Here is a 24848-nt window from a genome sequence, read left to right as displayed (position 1 = left end):
CTGTTACAAACTTGATGAAAAGATGGGAGAAAACGCAACTGCCACTTGTTTTCGAGAGGAAACTTACGTTTTATTTTCGCAATAGCCGTAATGTCCAACTTCAAACCTGAAGGCAAAAAACCCCAACATCATTAAAATTCGACAGCCTTGAAAAGTTCTGAAGAGTTTATGATTCAAACTTTGACTCTTCCTGGAAGCTGACGTGACATGTTGACATCTTCAATATTGTTTTATTGCCATCAGTAAAAACTGAATGTTTATTGAGATGTTTATATTACATTACATTACGAGGCATTTGGCAGACGCTCTTATTGTGGCTACACCGGAGATCGAACCACCGACCTTGCGTGTCCCAGTCATGTACCTTAACCACTAAGCTACAGGCCTTCTGGGTTGGCTCAACATCAAACACAAATAATAAATGTAATGTAGAAAAAGTCATTTCATGTAAACACCAAGAAACACTGAAATAAAGATGAGTGAATGAACAAACATAAGTTTATGGCCCAAACCCAGCAGAATACTTGAAAATGATCATCAATCAGAATAACTAAATCGAACTGGAGGTTGAAATTAAAATGGAATTTTCAGGAACATGTCAATAATACCCCGCAAAGTATAAATTTGAACACACTGGATGAAAGGCTCACACAGGTTAACCGTAGTCTCCCCCCAGGTATTAACAGGTGTGGAGCCTTCGCAGACTTCACAGAGCCTCGGTAAACATTGAAGAAAAATCTATAAAACCGCAGACACAGATCAAATGCACAATGGTGCCGTTCAACAAAACTGCCACTGTGCGTGTTTTCACCCGGTCAGGTGCGGGCTATCAGGTGAATTCCACAGCTCCAGGCTTAACACCGTCAATTCCCTCTCATTAACTCTTTTCCTGGGGGAAACCCTGCCAACAGCCTCTACGAGATTCAACTGCACGGCCAACAAAACTCCTTCCCCGGGTTTCCGTCCAACAAAATGCTACGGCTGTTCTTTAATCGTAGCACTCGGCTCGTAGGTGGGCTTACCGGAGTTCAGAGATTCCACGTTGAAGTCCTCGGACACCCCCTCTTTCCCAGCGTCCCTTGCCTGCTCTACCAAGAGCTTGTCCACCGCGTCGATGGCGGACGCCATGTCGTAGGGCGTCAGGTCGAAGGAGGTGGATTCCTCGCACATCTTTTCCTGCGAGGAGAGCAAGAACGCATTTCTGTTTGGTGTCCTTCTCAGACGGGAAGTATTCTCATTCAACTGGGACTAGTAAGCGTTCTTCTCCCGGGTTGCTCAATTGTGTGAAATTTTCACGAAAATTTCCGGGTTAAAATTTGGAAGGTTTCACCTGGCTTTAGTTTTTCAGAGAATGGGGGGGGGAAGTTAGTTGAGGAGGTTCCTTCCTGTTAATCGAGGTGTGGTTTTACCTATGTGTACAGGACTGCTGTTTTATTGCACTCACAGCCAAATTAAAGGCCCACTGACAGAAAGCTTCACTTTTTCTATTTATTAAAAGAGACTTGCAATCAATCTCAGTGTGCCAAAGTTTTTATTCTCCTACTATTTTACGCCCATCCTGTCAGGATGCTATTTCACCCTTTGAAGAGCAGATTGTTTGGAATGTTTTTCTAAACTGTAACTGTATTCAAGAAATTCATTGGTTTTATTTACCAGTACTGATTGTTACATCATTACAATGTTGATCACACACCTTAAAGGGTTAATTCTGAAGACATAAACAAATAGGTTGACAGCATTTGTGTGAGAGAGAGAGAGAGAGAGAGACACCCTCATGAGAAACAAAAAGCGTGTGGGCAACGTGTGTGTGTGTTTGTGTGTGTGTGTGTGTGCGGGAGTGTGTGTGCGTGTGTGTATGTGCGGGTGTGTGTGCAGGTGTGTGCGGGTGTGTGCGGGTGCGTGTGCGGGTGGGTGCGGGTGTGTGTGCGTGTGTGTGCGTGTGTGTGTGTGTGCGGGTGTGTGCAGGTGTGTGTGTGTGTGCGGGTGTGTGCGGGTGTGTGTGTGTGCGTGTGGGTGTGTGTGGATGCGTGTGTGCGGGTGTGCGGGTGCGGGTGCGTGTGTGTGTGTGTGTGTGTGTGTGTGTGTGCAGGTGTGTAGGTGTGTGTGTGTGTGTGTGTGTGTGTGTGTGTGTGTGCGGGTGTGTGTGGGTGTGTGAAACTGTGAGAGACTGAAGGGGTGTGTGAGATAGCGATAGAGAAAGTCAAACATACAGATATAAGAAAAATGATATTTGAGGAATGAGATGACGGATTTGGAATCTACCGAAACAGACATGAAAAGGAGACAAAACATTTGAAAGAGAAACTGAGATTTGAAAGAGAAAAACAGAAACCCTTGTAGGAGGGAGATAAACAGATTTAAAAGAGAAAGAGAAAAAAAGATTTGAAAGAGGGAGATAAATAGAGAGATTTTAAAGAGATAAAGAAACAAGAGAAGGATTTTGAGAGATGAGGGACTTGTATGCTGCGTGTGCGTGCATGTGCGTGTGTATGTGTCTGTGTGGGGGAGAGGTTGTTGTGTTTTGTTTGTCAGAAGTGTGCATTACCCACAGTATGCAGCCTGGTCAGTGCCTCTCCTGCCAACGTACACCTTCGGAAACCGCTGTTTAAACAGGTTCCCATGGAGACCGTGCCTCAAATATACACACTCCCCTTCCAGGGCGCCCGACTGTCTGGCCCTGTACCGTGGCCACCAGGGGATTCCCTGCACAGGCATGCCCCCTGTGAATGTGTTTGTGCGCCTGGGGGTTATGACCTGTACACGGCTGTGTGTGTGTGCGCGCGTGTGCGTACCCAAGCACATGTGTACGTGTGTGTGTTATGACCTGCACGCGGCCGTGTGTGTGTGTGTGTGTGTGCACGTGTATGTTGTGTGAGTGTGTATGTGTGTGTGTGTGTGTGCGCCTGTGTGTCATGACCTGCACGTGGCCGTGGGTGTATGTGTGTACGTGTATGCGTGTGTGTGCGCCTGTGTGTTATGACCTGCACGTGGCCGTGTGTGTATGTGTACCCACGCAAATGTGTGCGTGTGTGTGTTATGACCTGCATGCGGCCATGTGTATGTATCTGCGTGTTTGTGTGTATGCAAAGGCCTCTGTGAGTTCAATAAAAATGGTTGTTCCACTGAACAAGGAGCCCGTTGCTCAGTATTGCCTCATGTCTCCTGAGTGATGTCCTCATAATGCTGTGCTCTGTCCGCTCCCTCAGTCTATGAGCAGTGCGCCATGCACACCAACACAATCCGTATACCCCTATACTGTGTGAAGCTCTCCGCATAGCCTCAACACTATGTGAAGCTCTCCCCATAGCCCCAACACTGTGTGAAGCACACCCCCATAGCACCAACACTGTGTGAAGCTCTAACCAAAGTACAAACACTGTGTGTATGTGTGCATGTGTGTGTGTGGTGTGTGTGTTATTATGTAGTGTGCGTGTGTGTATATTGTGTATAGTGTGTGTATACTGTGTAGTGCGTGTTTAGTGTGTATACATCGTGTAGTGTTTATATAGTGTGGACGTGTAGTGTGTGTATATTGTGTACAGTGCGTGTGTGTATATAGTGAGCGTGTGTAGTGTGTGTATATTGTGTATAGTGTGTGTGTGTGTACAGTGTGCGTCTATATTGTGTGTGTGTGTGTGTGTGTGTGTGTGTGTGTGTGTGTGTGTGTGTGTGTGTGTGTGTGTCTATATCGTGTGTGTAGTGTGTATATAGTGTGCATGTGTAGTGGGTGTATATTATGTATAGTGTGTGTGAGTGTGTGTATAGTGTCTGTGTGTGTGTATATTGTGTATAGTGTGCGTGTGTATTTTGTGTACACAGAGAACTGAAGTTGCTTACCACATTGTGGGCCTCATCAAAAATGATCACAGCCCCTTTCAGCTCAATGTTATGTGCTCTGCGGCTCTGCAGAGGAAAAAACATCACCACAAAGTCATCTAACAAAGCTACATAAAGCCTTCTTAACTACAAAATGACTTATCACGGCTACATTGACGTTCATAAAAGACACAAACGTGCCATCACAGCATCGAGACGTGAACGTGAAGCCCCAGGATACAGCAGGTGATGTAACAGTTACATTACATTACATTACATTATTGGCATTTGGCAGACGCTCTTATCCAGAGCGACGTACAGTTGATTAGACTAAGCAGGAGACAATCCTCCCCTGGAGCAATGCAGGGTTAAGGGCCTTGCTCAAGGGCCCAATGGCTGTGCGGAGCTCATTGTGGCTACACCGGTATTAGAACCACCGACCTTACGTTTCCCAGTCATTTACCCTAACCACTACGCTCCAGGCCGCCCCAATTCCAATTCCACACTATCCAACAGATGTGCATAAAAGGTCACGCAGCACTTATGAGCCATTTAGAACCTTTACCTACACCAGCTCCAAGCAGAATCCTCAGAATTGTCAAAATGTGGGTGCTCACCACAGAACAAGAAACTACAGGTGAACAAAGGGGCTTGACGTTAACGTTTTGGCTTGCCAGCCACTGTGGCTAGAGGCTTTCCCAAAGTCACAAGTGACTAAGCATTTTCAAAAGCCATTTTTGTCATAGAAAATGCAGCCAGAATCTCAAACAGCAAAGTGGCTAGCAAGAGTGAACGAGCTACATGCCAGTGCCAAATTCTACCCGTATTTGGCAGGTGTTAACGTCAAGCACTGATGCACACCCAATTTCACAAGAGAGCACACAGCACATTACTTTCTTATCCAGAGTGCTTTACACAGCTCCCATTCCTTACATGCAGTCCATTCACACAGCAGGGTATCTGCTGAAGCGGTGTAAAGTACATTTCAGAAGGGCACAAGAGAAGCACCCAATCTGGGGAATTAAACCCAAAACCTTTAATGTGCAAGCCTAGCTCCTACAGCAGTCCAGAGCAGGGGTCTATTACTGACACTAATACTGAAGGACCTGCTTCCATCCACTCAGGGGAGAACATGATTGGACGGTAGGCTGGAGCACATGCACCAATCACAAGAAGGCCTCACAGGTATGACTGAGACCCCCATTAAGCCAGCTAACGTCCTCTCAGCAATGACACGGCTGAATCAACATCCTCTCTCAGCAGTGACACATCTGAATGCCCGAGCCCCATTAGCGCTGCGCTTAGCACCACCACAGAAAAGGCAAAAGTGCAACGAGGCAGTTTCTCACATGAAAAAATCCATAATGATTGGAAGATAGGAAACACTGATGGTAAAATGTGCAGCAATACTAACACTCATAGCTTTCAGAGACACATTACGTTATACACATCATGTTTAAAAGGTATGACTGTAGGTATTATTATAATTACAATAAAGACAATGATGATAAAGTTCCCCATCATTATCACAGGCATTGTTATCGTCACCATTGGCAAAGAAGTAGATGTGTACAAAATGGAGGCTGACCTTGGGATCCAGGAGGTAGTTGTAGGGCATGAATATGATGTCAGCCTGCTGCTTCAGCGCTCGAGACAGATAGTATGGACAGAACCTGAAACACAGCAAGGAGGCGGGGTTAACTGCAGCAAAGAGACGGGGTTAATCGCAGCAGGGAGGCGGGGTTAACTGCAGCAGAGACTGGGTTAATCGCAGCAAGGAGGCGGGGTTAACCGCAGCAGGGAGGCGGGGGTTAACAGCAGCAGGGAGGCGGGGTTAACAGCAGCAGGGAGGCGGGGTTAACAGCAGCAGGGAGGCGGGGTTAACAGCAGCAGGGAGGCGGGGGTTAACCGCAGCAGGGAGGCGGGGTTAACAGCAGCAGGGAGGGGGGGGTTAACAGCAGCAGGGAGGCGGGGTTAACAGCAGCAAGGAGGCGGGGTTAACTGCAGCAGAGACTGGGTTAATCGCAGCAGGGAGGCGGGGTTAACAGCAGCAGGGAGGCGGGGTTAACAGCAGCAGGGAGGCGGGGTTAACAGCAGCAGGGAGGCGGGGTTAACAGCAGCAGGGAGGCGGGGTTAACAGCAGCAGGGAGGCGGGGTTAACAGCAGCAGGGAGGCGGGGTTAACAGCAGCAAGGAGGCGGGGTTAACTGCAGCAGAGACTGGGTTAATCGCAGCAGGGAGGCGGGGTTAACAGCAGCAGGGAGGCGGGGTTAACAGCAGCAGGGAGGCGGGGTTAACAGCAGCAGGGAGGCGGGGTTAACAGCAGCAGGGAGGCGGGGTTAACAGCAGCAGGGAGGCGGGGTTAACAGCAGCAGGGAGGCGGGGTTAACAGCAGCAGGGAGGCGGGGTTAACAGCAGCAGGGAGGCGGGGTTAACAGCAGTAGGGAGGCGGGGTTAACAGCAGTAGGGAGGAGGAGTTAACAGCAGCAGAAAGGTGGGGCTAACCGCATTTTGAACCACACAGTCAAATATGAACCATACTGATTGCTACGCTAAGCTGTGCTGAACCACACAGTAAAAAGCAGTACTGGCCCACAGGATGTAGCTGTGCCCCAGTACCAGCAGAAAGACACATCAAACAGCAGTCCCACAATGCAACCATCTGCCAGGGCTCTGTGGGGGGGAACGGCGATTTTCATCACTGCGTACACCGGCAGTCACTAAAGCCGCGGGGTGGCGATCAGCACTGCTGGGCCCACAGGACTTTAAACAGCCAAAGCTGCCACTTCATTTTCACCCTAATCTCCTAAACCTAGGGACTGACCCACTGAGAAAGCCTGCCATTTACAGCTGCCATAAAGGACCACTACCATGTTGGTGAAATATCCACTTCGGCCAATATGCCCAGTTTAATGTAAGGTACCCTCACAGGCTGGAGCCAATGGGGTCTGGGCCTGTGAGTGCGACACACACACACACACACACACACACACACACACACACACACACACACACACACACACACACACACACACACACACACACACACACACACACACACACAGGACTCTGAGCTCACAAGCACACACACACACGTCAGTACACCATCAGTGTGTGCATCAGCTTGCCATCCAATCCCCTGTTAAAGCTCTAGTCACCCAAGAAGACTTATCTTAGGACCTGACACAGAATATCAATGTTATGGGGAAACCACTTGAATGGAGCAAATGGTTTATTTGCATGAAAGTCAGAACGGCATATAGCCATGTGGGAAGAGGAGAGAAAGATGTAGTCACCACAACCAAACAACACAAAATTAACTCCATGGACAACCAAACAACACAAACCTAACTCCATGGACAACCGAACAACACAAACCTAACTCCGTGGAAAACCGAACTGCACAAACCTAACTTTAATACACAACTATGCAGCATGAACATATATAAAAAATACAATTTAGGAGGTCATATTATAAGCAGGTTAATCAAAACAGCTTTAAATATGACACATTTATAAAGACTTGTAGCTACAATCACTAAAATCACCCAACATATCAAGAGGACCAGGTTTTAAAAGACGAACATATTTTGAGCAATGCTTGCAGCACAGGCTTTGGAATGGTACAACATTAGCTTTCGACTGGCGTTTCATCACATTTCCGACAAAGTTAATGACTCCCAGCAATATTCCATTTAGGGAAGCATAAATCACACTACCACCAATATTTATTGTGCTCATAAATATGAATGAATGCAGATAATAAAATTACCTACAAGAAGAAAAATATTAATGTATATCAATGCATGCCGTGTGGCGAGGAACATGCTAATCTTTCACATCCAAGCTTACTGTGCTGTGATAATAAAGAGATAAATCTGATTAAGAAAAAAAATGGAAAGGTCCATCAGTGTAATATAGCGCACGGTTGGGCAGTGTTCCAAACGCACCAAAAACTTGAGGACCTTTCATGCCTTCGGCAAGAATTTACTGGCTTGCTTTCTGGGCTGCCGTACCTGCAGTTTCCTGGTTAACTCATATTTATGCATGTTCTTCAAAGGGGGGGGGGGGGGGGGGGGGGGGGGGTTGGTGTGTGTGTAGACAATGCACACCGAGTTGGTTACTTGTTTTTCGAGGGGGTCCTACAAGCTGCAGTCCACAAAAGCCCCACCCTCCACCTCTCACCCAAAGTCTAAACTTCTAACCACCATCCCTCATGACCTCATCACATACAGACCTCTGCTTGTTGCCCAGTTTCACAAGGTCTTCCACGTCCATGATGGAGTTGGCAAGTTCCTTATCGGTGCTCTTTTCTGAAACAAGATGATACCATTCAAATGCTACAGCTAATTTTGCTGTAATGCTGACATAGACAATATTCAATATAACATTGAAAATACTGGACAAACTTTTAAAATAACTAATGATGAAAAAATAAAACCTTGAACTTCATTCAAGTGAGATATTTGGTTTTGGTAAATAAAAACAAAATTCATATTTTAGATGGGATGTCTTCAGATTACTTTGAGGAGCGTGATTCGGCTGCATAAATTTAATTCACCCGTGTTTATTTCACAGAAGATTAATAAAGTCATCTCATTTACATATTGCCTGGCAATATATCCACCTGCTTATTAGACTGTGTCTAAGTGTTGACTGCGAACAAGCCTCAGGCTAACTTCAACTACTTCCATGACCAAAGCAGTTGCAATAAAACTAATGGTGATTGCCACCCTGCATTGAGCTGGTGATCTCACACCCTCCCTGCACAACCATATGTGTTGGGCTGAACGTAATGGAAGGTCATCATTCCTCAGACGAAAGTCAAGTGTGGCCCTCAGAAAATGTGAAAATTTGGTGAGGAAAGATCAAACCGTTCACCACCGCAAGGAAGACTTTGCCCATCTATAATCATCCACGACGGCCAGCTGTTCTTGTTGTTGGTTGCCTACCTTCAACATTGTTGTAGAAGACACAGGAGCGTGACGACACCTTCGCTTTACACATGTGCACCTGAAAAGAAAAATACAACAGTAATGTCCTGCTATTCCTCTTCACACAGTGCACTAGAGCTTTACAAAACAACATTTGTACTCATTTGAGATAGACAACCCCCAATCCCAAAGTATCCCACGGGTTTAACTGTGTATTAGCTAACACAGCCTGTTCTGTATACCTAAAGCTTTGGAGTGCCCGGCCCGTTCCCTCATCACTCTTTCGGTTTCCATGGCATTGACATTAGCCATTTGCTTGATGGGAATTGTGGAGCAACATCGAATAGGGCTGCACAATATATCGTAAATGTATAGTCATTGTGATATCAACATGCTCGAGAAACACATCACAGAAGACCGCTTGAACTGCGATGAATAGTATTTATTTAAATTGAGGTTCTGTTAAATTGATTGGCGGTTCATGTTCAATTTCTTAAATAAAAGCAGGTAATAATAATAATAATAATAATAATAATAATTTTTTATTCAGTGGGAATAGGTTATTCATTGTCTGGGGTCCATGTTAGCAGTGTACCTAAAGCAGAAAGACATTAGAACTGTGCACACTTCAATATTTGTTTATTTATAGCTAGTCATATCATCGCATTATTCAAAATGATTATCCACAGTGTTTTTCATGATATCGTGCATCCCTAATGTCAAACCTGAAGACTGCTTTTTGGGAGCGAGTGAGAACATACATACCTTGACATGGTTGCTCTCTTGCTTCATCACCTCAGGGTGGATGCAGAGCTGCTCCCTGGAGCCCAGCACACACACTTTGGGCCTGAAGGAAAGGGACATGGTACCTTGACTAGGGGCAGCCCGTCACCTAGTGGCTAGCAGCTGTTGGGCCCTTGAACAAGGCCCTTAAAAGATTAAGTAATGGTAATGTAATGTAATAGCATCACACAGGGAGCGGGGCTTTCACCAAATTAACCAATCACCATCAATACACAATCTAGCTCATAATACAGGATTTAGGCCATAAACACCCCCAACCCAAATTAGGAGTGTTTAAAGAGGGGTATATCAGGTGTCTGTACTGCGCGTCTATCAGATTTGGTCAGTGTTGACGTTTTTATTGTAATCAGGAGGGAAAAGGACTTCATGACCCTGATAGGTCTAGGCCAGGTCGGGGTCATCCACTAAGAGTTCAAAAGCAAAAACTAACATTTAAAGCCAACTTGAGGCCAATATCACCATGTAGTCCTCTTGACTTTTGGCCAATAGCTGAGAAGCTGATTAAATCCCTTGATTTACTGAGAGCAAATTATATTTACCCCCAATAGCCCAAGAACAGCCAGCAACAGCCCCTACCTGTACGACGTGTTCTTCAGCTCATTGATAACCTGGGTCAGCTGGGAATGAGTCCGAGAGGCATAGATAATCTTCGGGATGTCGGTGTAATACGCTGGAAAAATACATGTAACACTATGAGGCTATCCGTAAATACAGGATACTAGCACACCACTGCTTGAAGCACAACAAAACCTGTCTAAAAGAATTAAGCGTGGCAAGACCTTTTTGCATAAAGGTTCTTCTCACAGATGGGTCTCTAACAGGCCTTCTAAATAAAATGAGCCCAAACAGGCTGACGATTACTCAGACTCTGAAAGCTGTTCAAGCTTCAGATCCACAGACTGCAGCCACTAAAAGACAGACTAAGGACCGCCAGGTGCACAATATCAGCCTGACTTTAAAAACAGCACAAGCTTTGTGCTGTCAGTTTGCATCCATTCGCTTGGTCTCTGAATTCTTCATTTTCCACACATGAATAACCTTCATTGACCAGGGCTACATGCATTCACCTTCGACAGCACAAGCACAAGGTCCATTATTTAAACAATACAAAATATAATTGGTGACAAAGGAACAGCTTGCCAGAGCACATCACAGAAAATAAAATCAAACTGCATGACAACTGATCTGACGGATTCAAATCATTCTGATTTTTTACGCTCAAAAAACTCATTTCTCACAATTCCGTGAGATTTATAAATGAAAATGTGTGTATTTGGAGAGTTTTCCAAATTAGTCAATCCTATATTGACATGATAGGGTGCTTCCTTTGGTCTAAGTTTAGCACACCTCCACTATGCTATAATAACCCAAAATGTGGGTGCAGGTGCCGGTCAGGTGAGTTTCGTACTGGGTGTGTCTCCGTCTGTCGCAGCAGTCCCCCAAGACGACATGGGTCTGTCCGGAAACAGTTCGGCTCCGCCCATTTTTTCTGCGATCTTCCGAGCCGAAATGGTGTCCTTGAAGTAGTCTCTCCAGGCAAGAGTCGCACACAGCAGACAAAGGGTCTTGCCTGTGCCGGTTGGACTCTCGAGAATCCCATTTACCTTCTGAAAACGAGGAAACACAGAGAAACACGTACACTTTCAGTGAGATTTCCTTTCCATGCAGGAATGCAAATAAGAAACTTGACGCTTCCGGTTCCTCAGTGGTGGAATGACTTGCCTTCCACTGTCAGAACAGCAGAATCCCTCCCCCTATTTCGACGCAGACTCAAAACCCACCTTGTCAAACTCTACCTTAGTCCTCCCTCCTGATTTCCCCTGCCCCTCCTTTCTGATATCCCTATCCTTGTCTAACCCCCCCCCCCCAAAAAAAAATAAAATAAATAAATAAATAAATAAAAATGCACTTATGATGACAACTATGTTTAGAACAGCATTTCATGTGTATTTTGCTAGTTCTGGATGTGATGCTTTGACTTATGGTAGAACCTATGCACTTGTAAGTCGCTTTGGATTAAAAGCGTCTGCCAAATGACTAAAATGTAAAATGTAATTAAAGTAGGTAGGAATATTGAGAGGATTTCATTCCTGTCCAAATAGTACATCAATTATCTTGCTCGCAAGACGCTGGCCAATCATTCCCATCCATTATTTCTGGAGAATAAATCACTCCTATTTTAGAGTCGTTTGCTCACGTGATTTAACGTGATTAATAACCCACCCCGGCCATACGCACTCACTGATAAATCACTATTACTTGCACGCGGTAAGAACCAGCGTAATAGTTCGCCAATTCTATTCCAACCCCCCAACTGTCAATCAGGGCAATGCTTCCAATACAAAAGCACGGATCTGTTTTCGGGAGTTATGATTTGATGAATAAACTTGACGGATCAAACACTTCCTGTCTGTAGAAACTGGCACGTTTTCAGATTTCGGTAACATTACCAATCATTACAAGACAACGTTAGCTATCCAAAAACTGAACGCGGCATTGCTAGTAATTCAGATATTAGTTAGCAGCATTTTGTAGCGAGTTAGAAATTGCGCATTAAAAATAGTAGCTTGCTACGAAGTGCAGTAGGACATTTGTGGTTAGCCAGCTAGCCACCTACAGTGCACCAAGTTTGCGTAAACATAGCCGGGAGACGAGCAAACTTACGTTTTGCAGACATTCAATGACCTTGTTCATGTAGTCCTTCTGGCATTCATAAGGAGTGAAAGGGAACTCTATAGTTATCCCTCTTAGAGTAATCGGGGGCATCTTCCTTTACGTTATTTGAACTGGCATGAGCTTGCTAGCAAGCAGCCAGTTTGTTTGGGAAACTAGAGGAAAATAAATAGAGCAAGTTTTCAACCTTTTGGATTTTACAGACAAAACTGGCATAACCGCTGTCAACACCTTAAGACTCTGGACGAGTGTAGCAGTCTACCCTGCATTTATTCCTAGCGCTAAATTGGCAGACGACTTAGATGTTATGTTATACATGCACAACCGGCATCGTACTTCCCGCGTTCACGGAGCTGAGCCGAGTTTCATAATATATCGCACATGAGCAGTGCGTTCACTTCCGGCCTTGAGGAAGTGCGCAGACGCGTGACGCCCATCGATTGTCCAATATATTCATATTTCATTAAATGTTGATCAGATGCGCACAATTGAGTCTGTCTGCTGTTGGTAGATTTGTTATTAAAATCCAAAGATTGTTTAGCAGTCTCCATTATGAGTATGAGTATAACACATCAGTACGCAATAGCATATTATTATTATTATTATTATTATTATTATTATTATTATTATTACAATTATTTGATGGAAAAAAAATAATGATCGCAAAATAAAAATAGAATTTAATGCTGTAGGTATTAAACATGACCTTGCTTTCCTGAGCAGGGTTTAATTTGTAAGTACACATTGAGATGCCCACTAGTGCTATGATCTGATGAAGCAAATATTTATTCTCCTCCCATCCTGAGACAAATGGGCTCAATTCCCTTGGTACACACTGAGATTGGAGCTGCATTCTGACAGCATTTGGCTTTTATCTTTTTCCCATTTTCATGTCGCTAATTTATTCACTCTGTGACCTCTATAGCACTCAACCCCAATGATTTCAGTGGAAAATAGCAGAGTTTATATACTGTCTGTATTCAATTAATTACCAAAAACACCCCAGATTTTTAAAAGGTACATACTCTGCTTCGTGGCAAAATCTAGTAGACCTATCCATAATCCAATCATCCTAAAGATTATACAGAGCTATTGCCAGAATTTCATAAGCTTATCGTAATTGATCATTTGAAATATCCCTGTGTTTCCAACTTGTTTTAGTACGGGATAGTGAATCACTCTGAGCCTCACTTCTCTGTCTCTTGCACCTTGCTCATGCAAACTTCTGTTTCAGCGGTGGGACATTGGCCCCGTCCATTCCTTTTCCCATGGAATGAAAAACGGATAACTTTACCAAGTCAGCATCAGATCGGAAATAAAGTCTCTCCCAGCTGCAGTGATCTTACTGTAACTTGGTCTGTTTCCTCAAAAGATGGTAGGATAAGCTTGAGAAATGAATAAATTAAAAATAAAATCTAATGATTCAAAGAGCAAGAGGGCTGAACAATATAAAAATGCAAAGTGATCATTTAATTATTTCACCATTCATTTAAATTTGAATATAAAGCACCATGACATTGTAATAGTAGTGTGAAAACTAAATTGGACAGGATCATATTTTTTTCTCCCACACAGATTATACCTCCTTACAGTGTAGGTAGATCATTATTTCTATTTATTTGTCAGAAACCACTATCCAGAGCGACTTACATTCCGAACAATTTATATATTATTCATTTATGCAGCTGAGAACTCACTGAAGTAATTCAGGTCACATAAGCCTGCCTGCCTAGCATATGAACTGCAGCAGTCACGCTGCAATGTGGATTTGAACATGCTTATTACACTGGCAAAAAGCTTGTAAAATTAATATGTTCTCTTATTAAGTGAGGGGAAAATCAGAAAGTGGCGGCACGGATGGTGCAGTGGGTAGCACTGCCGCCTCACAGCAAGGAGGTCCTGGGTTCGAATCCCCGTCGGCCGGGGCCTCTCTGTGTGGAGTTTGCATGTTCTCCCCGTGCTTGCAGGGGTTTCCTCCGGGTACTCCGGTTTCCTCCCACAGTCCAAAGACATGCAGGTTAGGCTGATTGGAGAATCTAAATTGCCCATAGGTATGAGTGTGTGAGTGAATGGTGTGTGTGCCCTGTGATGGACTGGCGACCTGTCCAGGGTGTATTCCTGCCTTTCGTCCAATGTATGCTGGGATAGGCTCCAGCCCCCCTGCGACCCTGTTCAGGATAAGTGGGTTAGGATAATGAATGAATGAATGAATGAATGAATGAATGAATGAATGAATGAAAATCAGAAAGCCAGAAACTGTATGGTGTTTTATGGAAGGAAAGTCCAGAATTTCCATTCCTCATAATGTCATAGAATATGATGATTATTCACCTGTTGTAACTCCCACCCCACCACCCCAAAAGTTATGTCCCTTCCTTAATTATTATTAATTTAAGCAATTTCAGTTTGTTAATTGCCTTTGTTTCCTGTAGCAATGCAGTGTGAAAGAACAGTATCTCTGGTGAGCATACCAGAGGAGACCGTGGAGGTACCCATCCCCTGCTGGACCCTCGGACTGGTGACAGTCTGTTCCAGATCAGATAGTCAGTCAATGCGACCGTTCCCATGGAAACATAAATGGAGACAGATTGGCGGTCTGTGTCATCATTGCATGCAGCACTGAAAAATAAGCTCTCTGTAATATTTAGGGAGTGGGAGATCAGATTTTGTAAGTGGGCCTTATTTTTGAGGAAACATAAAAAAAAATTTTTGCAATCAGTGCTCACAGTAGTAGCTGGACTGAAATCACATAAATCTTGAATTCTGGCTTCCTGTACGGGTGAAAGGATTCGGTCATAAACTGAAAGATACTGATTAAATAAGAACTATTACATCTGGGGTCATCCACAGCTCCTTTCCTTATTTTGCAGATGAGCAGTTGCTGTCAGTGCAGTATGTTAAAACAAAGCTTGATACGGCAAAGGAACCGGAGAGACAATTATCCTCCCTGGCAGTAAAACAGAGATCATTCATAAGATGCTTCATTCAAGGGTATGTGTAGGCTGGTGGATAATAAGGTATAGAATACTTTGGTTCTGCTCCATCAAGAAAACATTGTCCTGACAGATATATGCTGGGCAGATATATTGTGTTGAAATGGGAACATGGATACCATGCTGCCCGGAGCAGTATACACTACATGGGGCTCTGGTGAATCTAGGTTTCGCTCAAACAATATATTCAGCAGTCATTGTGTGCTGATGACCCGATTGTTTCAGGGTATAAAGTTTTTACTGCCTATTTTTTAAATAGTATGCATAGTTCATCAAATTTCAATAACTGGCTTTGATGGATTTCTAACTGGTTATAATCTATTGGAGTTGTATTGTTAAAGCTTAAAAGGAGATGCTACCAGTGGAGTGAACTGCCAATTATCTTATTGTCCTAACCTGCTGTCCACTATTTTCTGGAGTAAGGTTGGTTAATTAGTTGGTTAATCCTCTCTCAACCAGTCACCCTCAAAAATGTACACTTATTGGCCAACTGAATACATTCGGAGACTGCGTGGCAATCCGATTAATTACTGCAGTCTATGTCTCTAAGTGTAATTTGTCCTTTGTTTCTTGAAAAACGCTCAGTTTCCTTGCTCACTTTATTTGTGTTGAAGGCACCACAGTCTGTGAGCCATTACATTTAAAGTCACCTTTAAGGCTCTTCTTCTTAGCAAACCTGTTTTTGCAGGTAACAAGTGATTCATACCTTGCTATGGAGGCCTATGCAGTAGTTCTGTGTGTATAGTCTTCTGACTAGTCAGTAACATCTCATGTTTCCAAATGCCAATAACTCCAAAGGCAACCAAAAGCCGAGAATCAAGACATAAACACCCATGATGTCACGTTTCAGGTCTGTCTTGAGTTGTTTTATGTTTATTCATTTTGTCTTAGTCACGTATTGTCTTATCATGTATTATGTTAGTCTAGGTTCGTCATGTTGTTTAGTTTATTTCTTGTTACGATTAATTTCCTTGTCATGTCTAGTTATGTTTTTCTTTACGATTATTTAACCTTGTTATGTTGAGTGGTTATCGTCTTAGTTCGTTTAGTGTTATGTTTTGATTTATGTTTATTGTTACGTAAACTGGTCGTTGGTTAAACATACACTTTTACATGTCTTTCCGCAAACCTTGCATTCCGGCTTTCTCTCTCTCCCTTTCTGTCATTCACACCCTAATTGTTTCTATTTGTCTATTTACTAATCTTGTGCATGTCATTTACTAATTTACTAATGCTAGGGCAGGATAGATTTATTACTAACGATTACTAATTACCTTGTTAAACTTGTCATCCTTCGCACCTGTTTTCCATTCCCTTGCTGCTCTCTAACTAATTGTCTACACCTGCATTCATAGCCCAGTCGCACTTCTGTTCTTTGCGAAATTGTCTGGCCCTTGTCCGTCAAAGCAACTCTTGAGCATTATTACCATTGATTTCACGTTAAGATCCAAGCCTGTTTATCGACCACCGTTTATTGATTTCTGTTTCGTTGACCATCGCTTGTTTTTGACCACGTCCTCGCCTACTGTTTTTATACCCTTGCCTCGCTGTTTGTTTTATGGTTTCGACTTCCGCATCGCCCTCGACTACGACCCTGCCTGCCGCTCGCCTGTACTTCTGCCCCGCTGACAGCTCTCCTGCTACCGGACCTCCCTGCACGTCTACCGACTACGAGTTTGCCTCTTCCCTCGGCACCGTGTTTTCTGATTATTTATTGTTTTATTGGCTGGATCTACGTGTATGGAATTTGCTTGTTTTGACTACGCTCCTGGGATTCGTCCCGAATAAAGCCTGACGGGACTTTATTTTACTATTGTTTCTGAGTCGTGCATTTTGGGTCCAACCCCGATGCACCCGTCTCACATGAAGCCATTTGTCCAAACATAATGGCACTCTGAAATGGGGGAGGGGATCTTCACTTTAACCATATTGATTATAAATATCCTATGATAACATATAGAGCTCACTGTATATATTGGGGATGATTAGATTCATTTACAACATATTGCTGTGTATTAACATTGGATTAAAAATACATTGCAATATCTGAAACTGGCAATATACAATCTATTTGCCCATACAGTACTGTGCAAAAGTTTTAGGCAAATCAAATCAAAATCTGAAGGAATTTGAAGGAGAAGATAGTTCTTAATGACATTGCCTGTATGTTTGGGGTCATTGTCCTGCTGCAGAATAAATTTGGGGCCAACCAGATGCCTCCCTGATGGATAAGTACCTGCCTGTACTTCTCAGCATTGAGGAGACCATTACTTCTGACCAAATCCCCAACTCCATTGCAGAAATGCAGCCCCAAACTTGCAAGTAACCTCCACCATGCTTCACTGTTGCCTACAGACACTCATTCTTGTACTGCGCTCCAGCACTTTGGCAAACAAACTGCCTTCTGCTACAGAACCTGCTGCCATTTTTCTGCACCCCAGTTCTTGTGTTTTCATGCATAGTCGAGCTGCTTGGCCTTGTTTTCACATCGGAGATATGGCTTTTTGGCCACAATTCTTCCATGCAGACCACTTCTGACCAGACTTCTCCGCACAGTAGATGGGTGTACCTGGGTCCCACTGGTTTAAGCCAATTCTGAGCTGATGGCACTGCTGGACATCTTCCGATTGCGAAGGGAAGTAAGCATGATGTGTCTTTCATCTGCTGCACTAAGTTGCCCATTTCTTTGTGCTTCTTCAACAGAGCTTGGATGGCACATCTGGAAACCCCTGTCTGCCTTGAAGAGACTTCGCTGATGCGGTATAACTACCTTGTGTTTTGTTGCTTTGCTCAGTCTTGCCATGGGGTATGGCTTCTGACGTTAAACTGTCTTCAGCAACCTCACCTTGGAAGCAAAGTTTGGCTGTTCCTCATCCAGTCTTAACCGTGCTACACAGCTGTTTCTGTTTCAGTTAATGATTGTGTTTCAACCTACATATTAAATGATCATTAGCTCCTGTTTGGTAGAATTGGTTAATCACACACCTGACTATATGGTTACAAAATGACTTTGTGCAAGTGCACCTAGAAGAATTGATGCTGGTTTGAAGACAAAGGGTGGTCACACCAAATATTGATTTGATTTAGATTTTTCTTCTGCTCACTCACTTTGCATTTTGTTAATTGATTAAAAATAAACTATTAAAAACTATTTTATATTACTATATATATTAAAGCGTTCTTACTTTATAGCATGTTTTCACACCTGCCTAAAACGTTTGCACAGCACTGTATGTATATCAATATGGTTATTGAGATAAACTCAAAATTTTGAACATGTGAAGAATACTCTAGTTTACAAATTTTTCAATAGAACCAACCAAAATCAAAGATTCCATAATTATTGGCACCCCTGAATTGGTACTTGGTGCATCCACCTCTGGCATGGATAACAGCATGGAGCCTTTTCTTGTAATGCTTGACAAGCAGATCCTTGTAGGATCTTTCACATTCTTGCGTTCATGCATATCAACTACCCTCTTCAGTTCAGCCCTGATTGAATCAGGCTCCTGAGATGGCCATTACAGAACATAGATTTAATTATCCGGGAACCATTTCTGTGTGGATTTTGAGGTATGATGTGGGCCATTGTCTTGCTTTGTGCAGTACACCTACAGCCAACTCTCAGCCTTGTGGTAGATTGTCAGACAAAATTGCCTGATACTTGGTGGAGTCCATTATACCGTTGATTTTAACCGATGTCCCTGGACCTGGAATTAACCAAAGCACCAACCATCAGCTGGACTTTCCAGGAAGACAATGACCCAAAGTTTACTTCCAAGTACTAAACCAGGGGTACCTATAATTAGGGATCCTTGATTTTGGTATAAAAAATTTTTTATTAAATGAATATTTAAATTTGGTTGGTTCGATTGAAACATTAATAAAATACAATATTCTCACATTTTCAGTTTATCTCCATCATTCATTCATTCATTATCCTAACCCTCTTATCCTGAACAGGGTCGCAGGGGGCTGGAGCCTATCCCAGCATACATTGGGTGAAAGGCAGGAATACACCCTGGACAGGTCACCAGTCCATCACAGGGCACACACACCATTCACTCACACACTCATACCTATGGGCAATTTAGACTCTTCAATCAGCCTAACCTGCATGTCTTTGGACTGTGGGAAGAAACCGGAGTACCCAGAGGAAACCCACGCAGACACAGGGAGAACATGCAAACTCCGCACAGAGAGGCCCCGGCCGATGGGGATTCGTACCCAGGACCTCCTTGCTGTGAGGCAGCAGTGCTACCCACTGCACCATCCGTGCCGCCAGTTTATCTCCATAATTATATATTTTTATTTTTGAAAGAATATTTTGTGCATTGCCAGTGAGGGGAGCCAGTAATTCTGGAACCCACTGGAGTGTAATGGGTTGAAATTTGTTGATCTTGATAGCATACTTTATTTCAATATACTTTGTGAATTTCACCTGTATAAGGGCATACATGAGCAGTCAAACATGGGATAAGTTCATTTTGTTTGTGTTTATTATGAAATGAGGTTACCACAGAAACTTAGTGAAAAGGAGCCCCAAAATGAAAGTTGAACTTGAAGATTGTGAATCAGCACACATCTGATAATATTGACAAAAGAATGGTGCAGTACTCACAGAATCCATTCTGTCTTTGAGGAAAAGATTTAATATCTGCCAGAAAAATGATACCTTGCCTGAAGAATGTCAGGAATTTATTTTTGGTCATCTGTCTTCCTGTCAATAAACAATGCCAATCAAAAGTGACCGCTGTCATACTTTCAAAAACAAATGCACAATCAGTCTCATTGGCTGAATTTATTTTAATGACATGCCATCACTGGGAACCTTACTGAAAAAATTAAGAAAAAGCAGGAGGACATTTATTATCAGTTTGAAGGACGTCTCGGAGATTACACTATCCTCATGGACAGGAGGGAAGGACAGTAAAAGATGCTCGTTTACAGATTTTCACCACCAAAGATGAGATTCTCTGAGCACATAAATCACGCAGAGGCCCGGAATACGTAAGTGACCAGAAGGTATTTTGAATGCATCATTTTTCAGAATCATAACACCCTCAGGAAAGATCTGGAAATGAATTATGGTTCTGTAGCCTGTATTTCAAAAAACAGTTTGTGAAAAGTGTGTTAAATTCTGCACCCAGACATGTAAACATAATGCACGGGCTTGCACGCGCACACAGACACACACTTTTATTTGTGTGCACATGTGTGAACAAAAATACATACTCACACTACCCAAAGCTTGTGCATTCAAACAGCACAAATTCACACACACACACACACACACACACACACACTCAGAGAAGCGCACATATCTTTGTAACATGGGATTGGCCCGACACAAATCTATGACATTCTCTACCACACTGGGCAAAATAAATAACACAAAATTAAAATAACTCCCGCCAGCATGCAGACCTTTAGATCTCAAGTAGCCATTTTTATTCATGCTGAGGGTTACAGCCCCTGTCGGGTCTTTGTTTGATCAGCAGGTTTGTACTTGACACGTATTTTCCTCTCAACAGAGTCACCTGGTTTAGTTTTCATCGCTGTGTACCACGCCACAGGGTGACAGCCACACTATGCCAGGCTAACCATGCTGTTGCACACTCATTTCTTGGGTAAATACAAGCTTGTCTCCTCATCTCATGTCTGTGCATGAAGTGTAAAAAAAAATACAAACAGGTTTCTACACCGACACTTCATCTGGAAAAATTGGTTACGTTGATGAATGTTATTTTATAATTGTACCAATGTTTTAAATGTCAATTCATATTGTGCCATTTGAGATACAAACTACATTCAGTGAGCACTTTATTAGGTATTTATTAGACTTATTTTATAGACTTATTGGTCTTCTGCTGCTGTAGCCTATCCACTTAAGGGTTATGATGCGTTGTGTGTTCAGAGATGCTCTTCTGCATACCACTGTTGTAATGTGTGGTTATTTGCATTAGTGTCATCTGTCTGCATGCTTGTATGCATTTAGTTGCTGCCACATGATTGGCTGATTAAATATTTGCATTAACAAGCTATCATATGAACATCAGTTTTGCAATTCTTTTTAAAAGCATCATCAGATTTAAAAAGAAACAACAAAAACATACTATATATAATTATTAAAATATCAATATTGCCAGTTGATTCACAAATGCTTTAGTTGCTAATTGGGTTTATATACAATTAGCCAACTCAAATAAAATTTACATGAAATATTTAAGTATGTAGGAAAAAGGACGCAGTGAAAAATTAATCAACATCTGGGTTATTACAAAAATGGAGAATATACATTTTATGTGGACATTTTATTACAAACTAAATGCAGACAGAAATGTGACCATAAAAAAACAAAGTACACTGAATACATTCTAAACAGTTTTTTTTCTGTATTATGGTAAAGTGACGAGATTACAGCACTACCTGCAAGCAAAGCTTCCTTTTTGCTGCCAATGCTCCAATGACCCATCTAACTGAACTAGACTGATGGCACATAACACTAAGGAAACGACTTGAGGTTTCAACTATACCAATTCATTTGTAGTCTGAACTGCATCAAAATAGCTAGCCAATTAATATGGTCTAAGACAGGGGTCAGAAGCAATTTTACATTAAGTATTTTTTTCCCAGCAATGCTTATTTATTTAATTAATGGTGTCACATGGCAGATGTCTGCTGGCAGGGACAGAATAGCTGGAAACATGGAGAGAGAGAGAGAGAGAGAGAGAGAGAGAGAGAGAGAGAGAGAGCGCGCGAGAGAGAGAGAGAGAGAGAGAGAGAGAGAGAGAGAGAGAGAGAGAGCATGGGGCATGGTGATGAGCATGGTGGTTAAACAAAATCAAATAAATAAATGAAAATCTCATGGGATCTGGGTGCTTAAATTCCATCCATCCATTATCTGAACCTGCTTATCCTGAACAGGGTTGCAGGGGGGCTGGAGCCTATCCCAGCATACATTGGGCGAAAGGCAGGAATACACCCTGGACAGGTCGCCAGTCCATCGCAGGGCACACACACCATTCACTCACACCTACGGGCAATTTAGACTCTCCAATCAGCCTAACCTGCATGTCTTTGGACTGTGGGAGGAAACCGGAGTACCCGGAGGAAACCCACGCAGACACGGGGAGAACATGCAAATTCCGCACAGAGAGGCCCCGGCCGACGGGGATTCGAACCCAGGACCTCCTTGCTGTGAGACGGCAGTGCTACCCACTGCACCATCCATGCCGCCGGTGCTTAAATTACAAATACAAATGAATCTGTTCCTGAAAGTTTTGTTGTGCTTGTGTTTGCTGTGGATGTGCATTATTACATTATTGGCATTTGGCAGATGCTCTTATCCAGAGTGATGTACAGTTGTTAGATTAAGCAAGAGACAATCCTCCCCTAGAGCAATGCAGGGTTAAGGGGCCTTGCTCAAGGGCCCAACGGTTGTGTGGAATTTGTTGCAGCTACACTGGGATTCACACCCCAAACCTTGCCTGTCCTGGTCCTTTACCTTAACCACTACGCCACAGGCCACCCGCCTATATGTGTGTTAAAGGCATGCTATGCAGGATTACTTTCCTCCTGTCTTTACACACAAAAAATGTTTATGTCCCCATTCTGCCAGCTGTTGTACGAAACTGAATTTAGTTAGCTAATTATGGCAGCTACCTATTGTAATGTCACCGAATGCTAGCCAGCCAGTTCATGGTTAGCCACCAAGGCTAATCTCTCGCACACACAATTAAAAAAGGCCCAAGGAGTTTAGAATAACAAACACAAGTAGACAAGCAAGGTATTGGGCAGACACAGGTTGCCAGTGTATCATGGTAATGACTGAGCATGTTGTTTTATAATATCTTCAAGGTGAAAGTCCTGTATAGTATGCCTTTAAAATGTTCCTTTGTTTCTCTGCCTCAGTAATCACATTAAGCCTCATATGATGTAGTTCCCTCACCAATGGATACAGAGTGCTGCCTTTTTTTTCTTCTTCCTCTAAGATTTTCACCAATTACACAACACATTTTTCAAAATGTATTTATTAATTTTCGTATGCTTCGCACTTGCAATAAGCACATTATTGGTTTCAGCTCCTTGGTATGAGCAAAGTCGGAAATCACATTTCAGTAGCACGAAATGAGCTTTAGATTAAAATTCTCCGAAATTACTCAAAAATATCAGACGCTTCTACCATGCGTTTCTGACATATTTCTGCGTTGGCAAATGTATTTATTTTATTTTATCTATTTTATCTTTAGTCACACATCCTTTTGTATTTTTACCTAATTACAATCAATTTTTGATGTTAAAAAATACACATTAAACACATTAAACATATAAGCACAGAGAGAAGGACTAAGCACACAGACAGAAGAATATGACAACACCGCATGTGTCACCAATCATAAGAGGCGATGTCGCTGCTGTTCGCTGGATGTCATTTTTTCCAGGCACCCGATGACCTCATCCAGAGCGGCTTTTATCCACGCGACGTGGCTGGAAATTTATGGAAGCAATTCTGCTTAAGCGCCCTGCTCAAGGGTACCGTATCGGCCTGCCACCTGCGATTCGATTGGACAGCCGTTCTGGTGGCTGGCTCTATTCCCTAGCCGCATGGCTACTGTCGCAATGTGTCAGACGCAACATGTCCTGGCTGTGTACATATTGGCCTTATGCGTGCTCACAGAAGCTTATTGTACTTCCAGGAGCTTTCGTCAGGAGCTTAAATCAATCCCCTCTGCACCGCTGTCCTGCTGATAAAAGGCAGGAAACCATGGCTGTTTCAGCAGGATGTAATATCCGTACTCAAAATGGAGGCTGCAATGAAACTGTAATGTCACTACTCAAAATGGAGGCTACAATGAGGTGTTGATTAATTAATTGGCTGATTGACTGGATTCATTTTATTTGATAATTAATTTGTGCACATGTCCCATGAGGCATGCAGCACTGTAATAAAAAAAAAGTACACAATTAGGCCTTCAGTCTTATTTCCATGGTGATCCTCATTTTAGCATAACCTATGATATGCTCAGAAAGAGACTGTCATGGGCGTGCTAATTAAACAGCATAATGTAATGTCCCCGCAGTCAACAGCTCCCAGCGCTTGCAACAATGCTGCTATTGTTTGTCGTACGACACCAGAGAAGAAGCCATTAGATGAAAACCTGCATGTAGTCAGAGTGACACACTTCACCAGTGCTGGCTGAGAGAATAATAGCTAAACGGGTGACAGAGATGCGTTTTCCATTTCTCTCCCAGCCGGGCTTTTAGAGTCCTGATGTCGGGGGACTGCGCTTGTGTTGTCAGTTTTATGCCATAGATGACCAATGTACCTACAGATTTAACATCATCCACCGTATCACCAACTGTAAGGAAATCTGGCTACATCATCACATTGAGGAGTTGGCCTGGGAAGATTTGGAAATGTGTATTGATTTGGTTTTTTCTTACACACTTCCTCTCAAATTCACAAGGATGAATGACAAGTGAATGTTTTCTAGGTTTCCCTCGATGTATGTCTGAGAAAGCCAGGTGCAGGCCAAAACCAAAGGTCAGTGCGATGATCTCCCTGACCACATTCTCAGTCTGTGGTCAGCCATTTTGGATACAGTTGCCGGACAGGTTCATAATAT

General features: G+C 43.1%; 1 protein-coding gene across 2 annotated transcripts in view; it reads right to left on the bottom strand.

Annotated features, from left to right (window-relative positions):
* The window catches only part of rtel1 (regulator of telomere elongation helicase 1), a 35246-nt gene extending 22657 nt beyond the window's left edge, over window positions 1-12589 (bottom strand). For both annotated transcript variants that reach the window (XM_061257894.1, XM_061257895.1), the window contains exons 1-10: window positions 12218-12589; window positions 10962-11160; window positions 10130-10223; window positions 9515-9596; window positions 8768-8828; window positions 8053-8128; window positions 5405-5489; window positions 3838-3903; window positions 1023-1176; window positions 68-106 (exon numbers count right to left, since the gene is read on the bottom strand). In XM_061257894.1, the coding sequence (XP_061113878.1) occupies window positions 68-106; window positions 1023-1176; window positions 3838-3903; window positions 5405-5489; window positions 8053-8128; window positions 8768-8828; window positions 9515-9596; window positions 10130-10223; window positions 10962-11160; window positions 12218-12319 (958 nt within the window). In that variant the 5' untranslated portion in view covers window positions 12320-12589. The remainder of the gene's footprint in view (window positions 1-67; window positions 107-1022; window positions 1177-3837; window positions 3904-5404; window positions 5490-8052; window positions 8129-8767; window positions 8829-9514; window positions 9597-10129; window positions 10224-10961; window positions 11161-12217) is intronic.
* Between the last annotated feature and the right edge of the window lie 12259 nt (window positions 12590-24848).

The sequence above is a fragment of the Conger conger genome, chromosome 10 (assembly GCF_963514075.1).
Source record: "Conger conger chromosome 10, fConCon1.1, whole genome shotgun sequence".
Taxonomy (NCBI): domain Eukaryota; kingdom Metazoa; phylum Chordata; class Actinopteri; order Anguilliformes; family Congridae; genus Conger; species Conger conger.
This window is presented reverse-complemented; position numbering and strand designations above follow the sequence as displayed.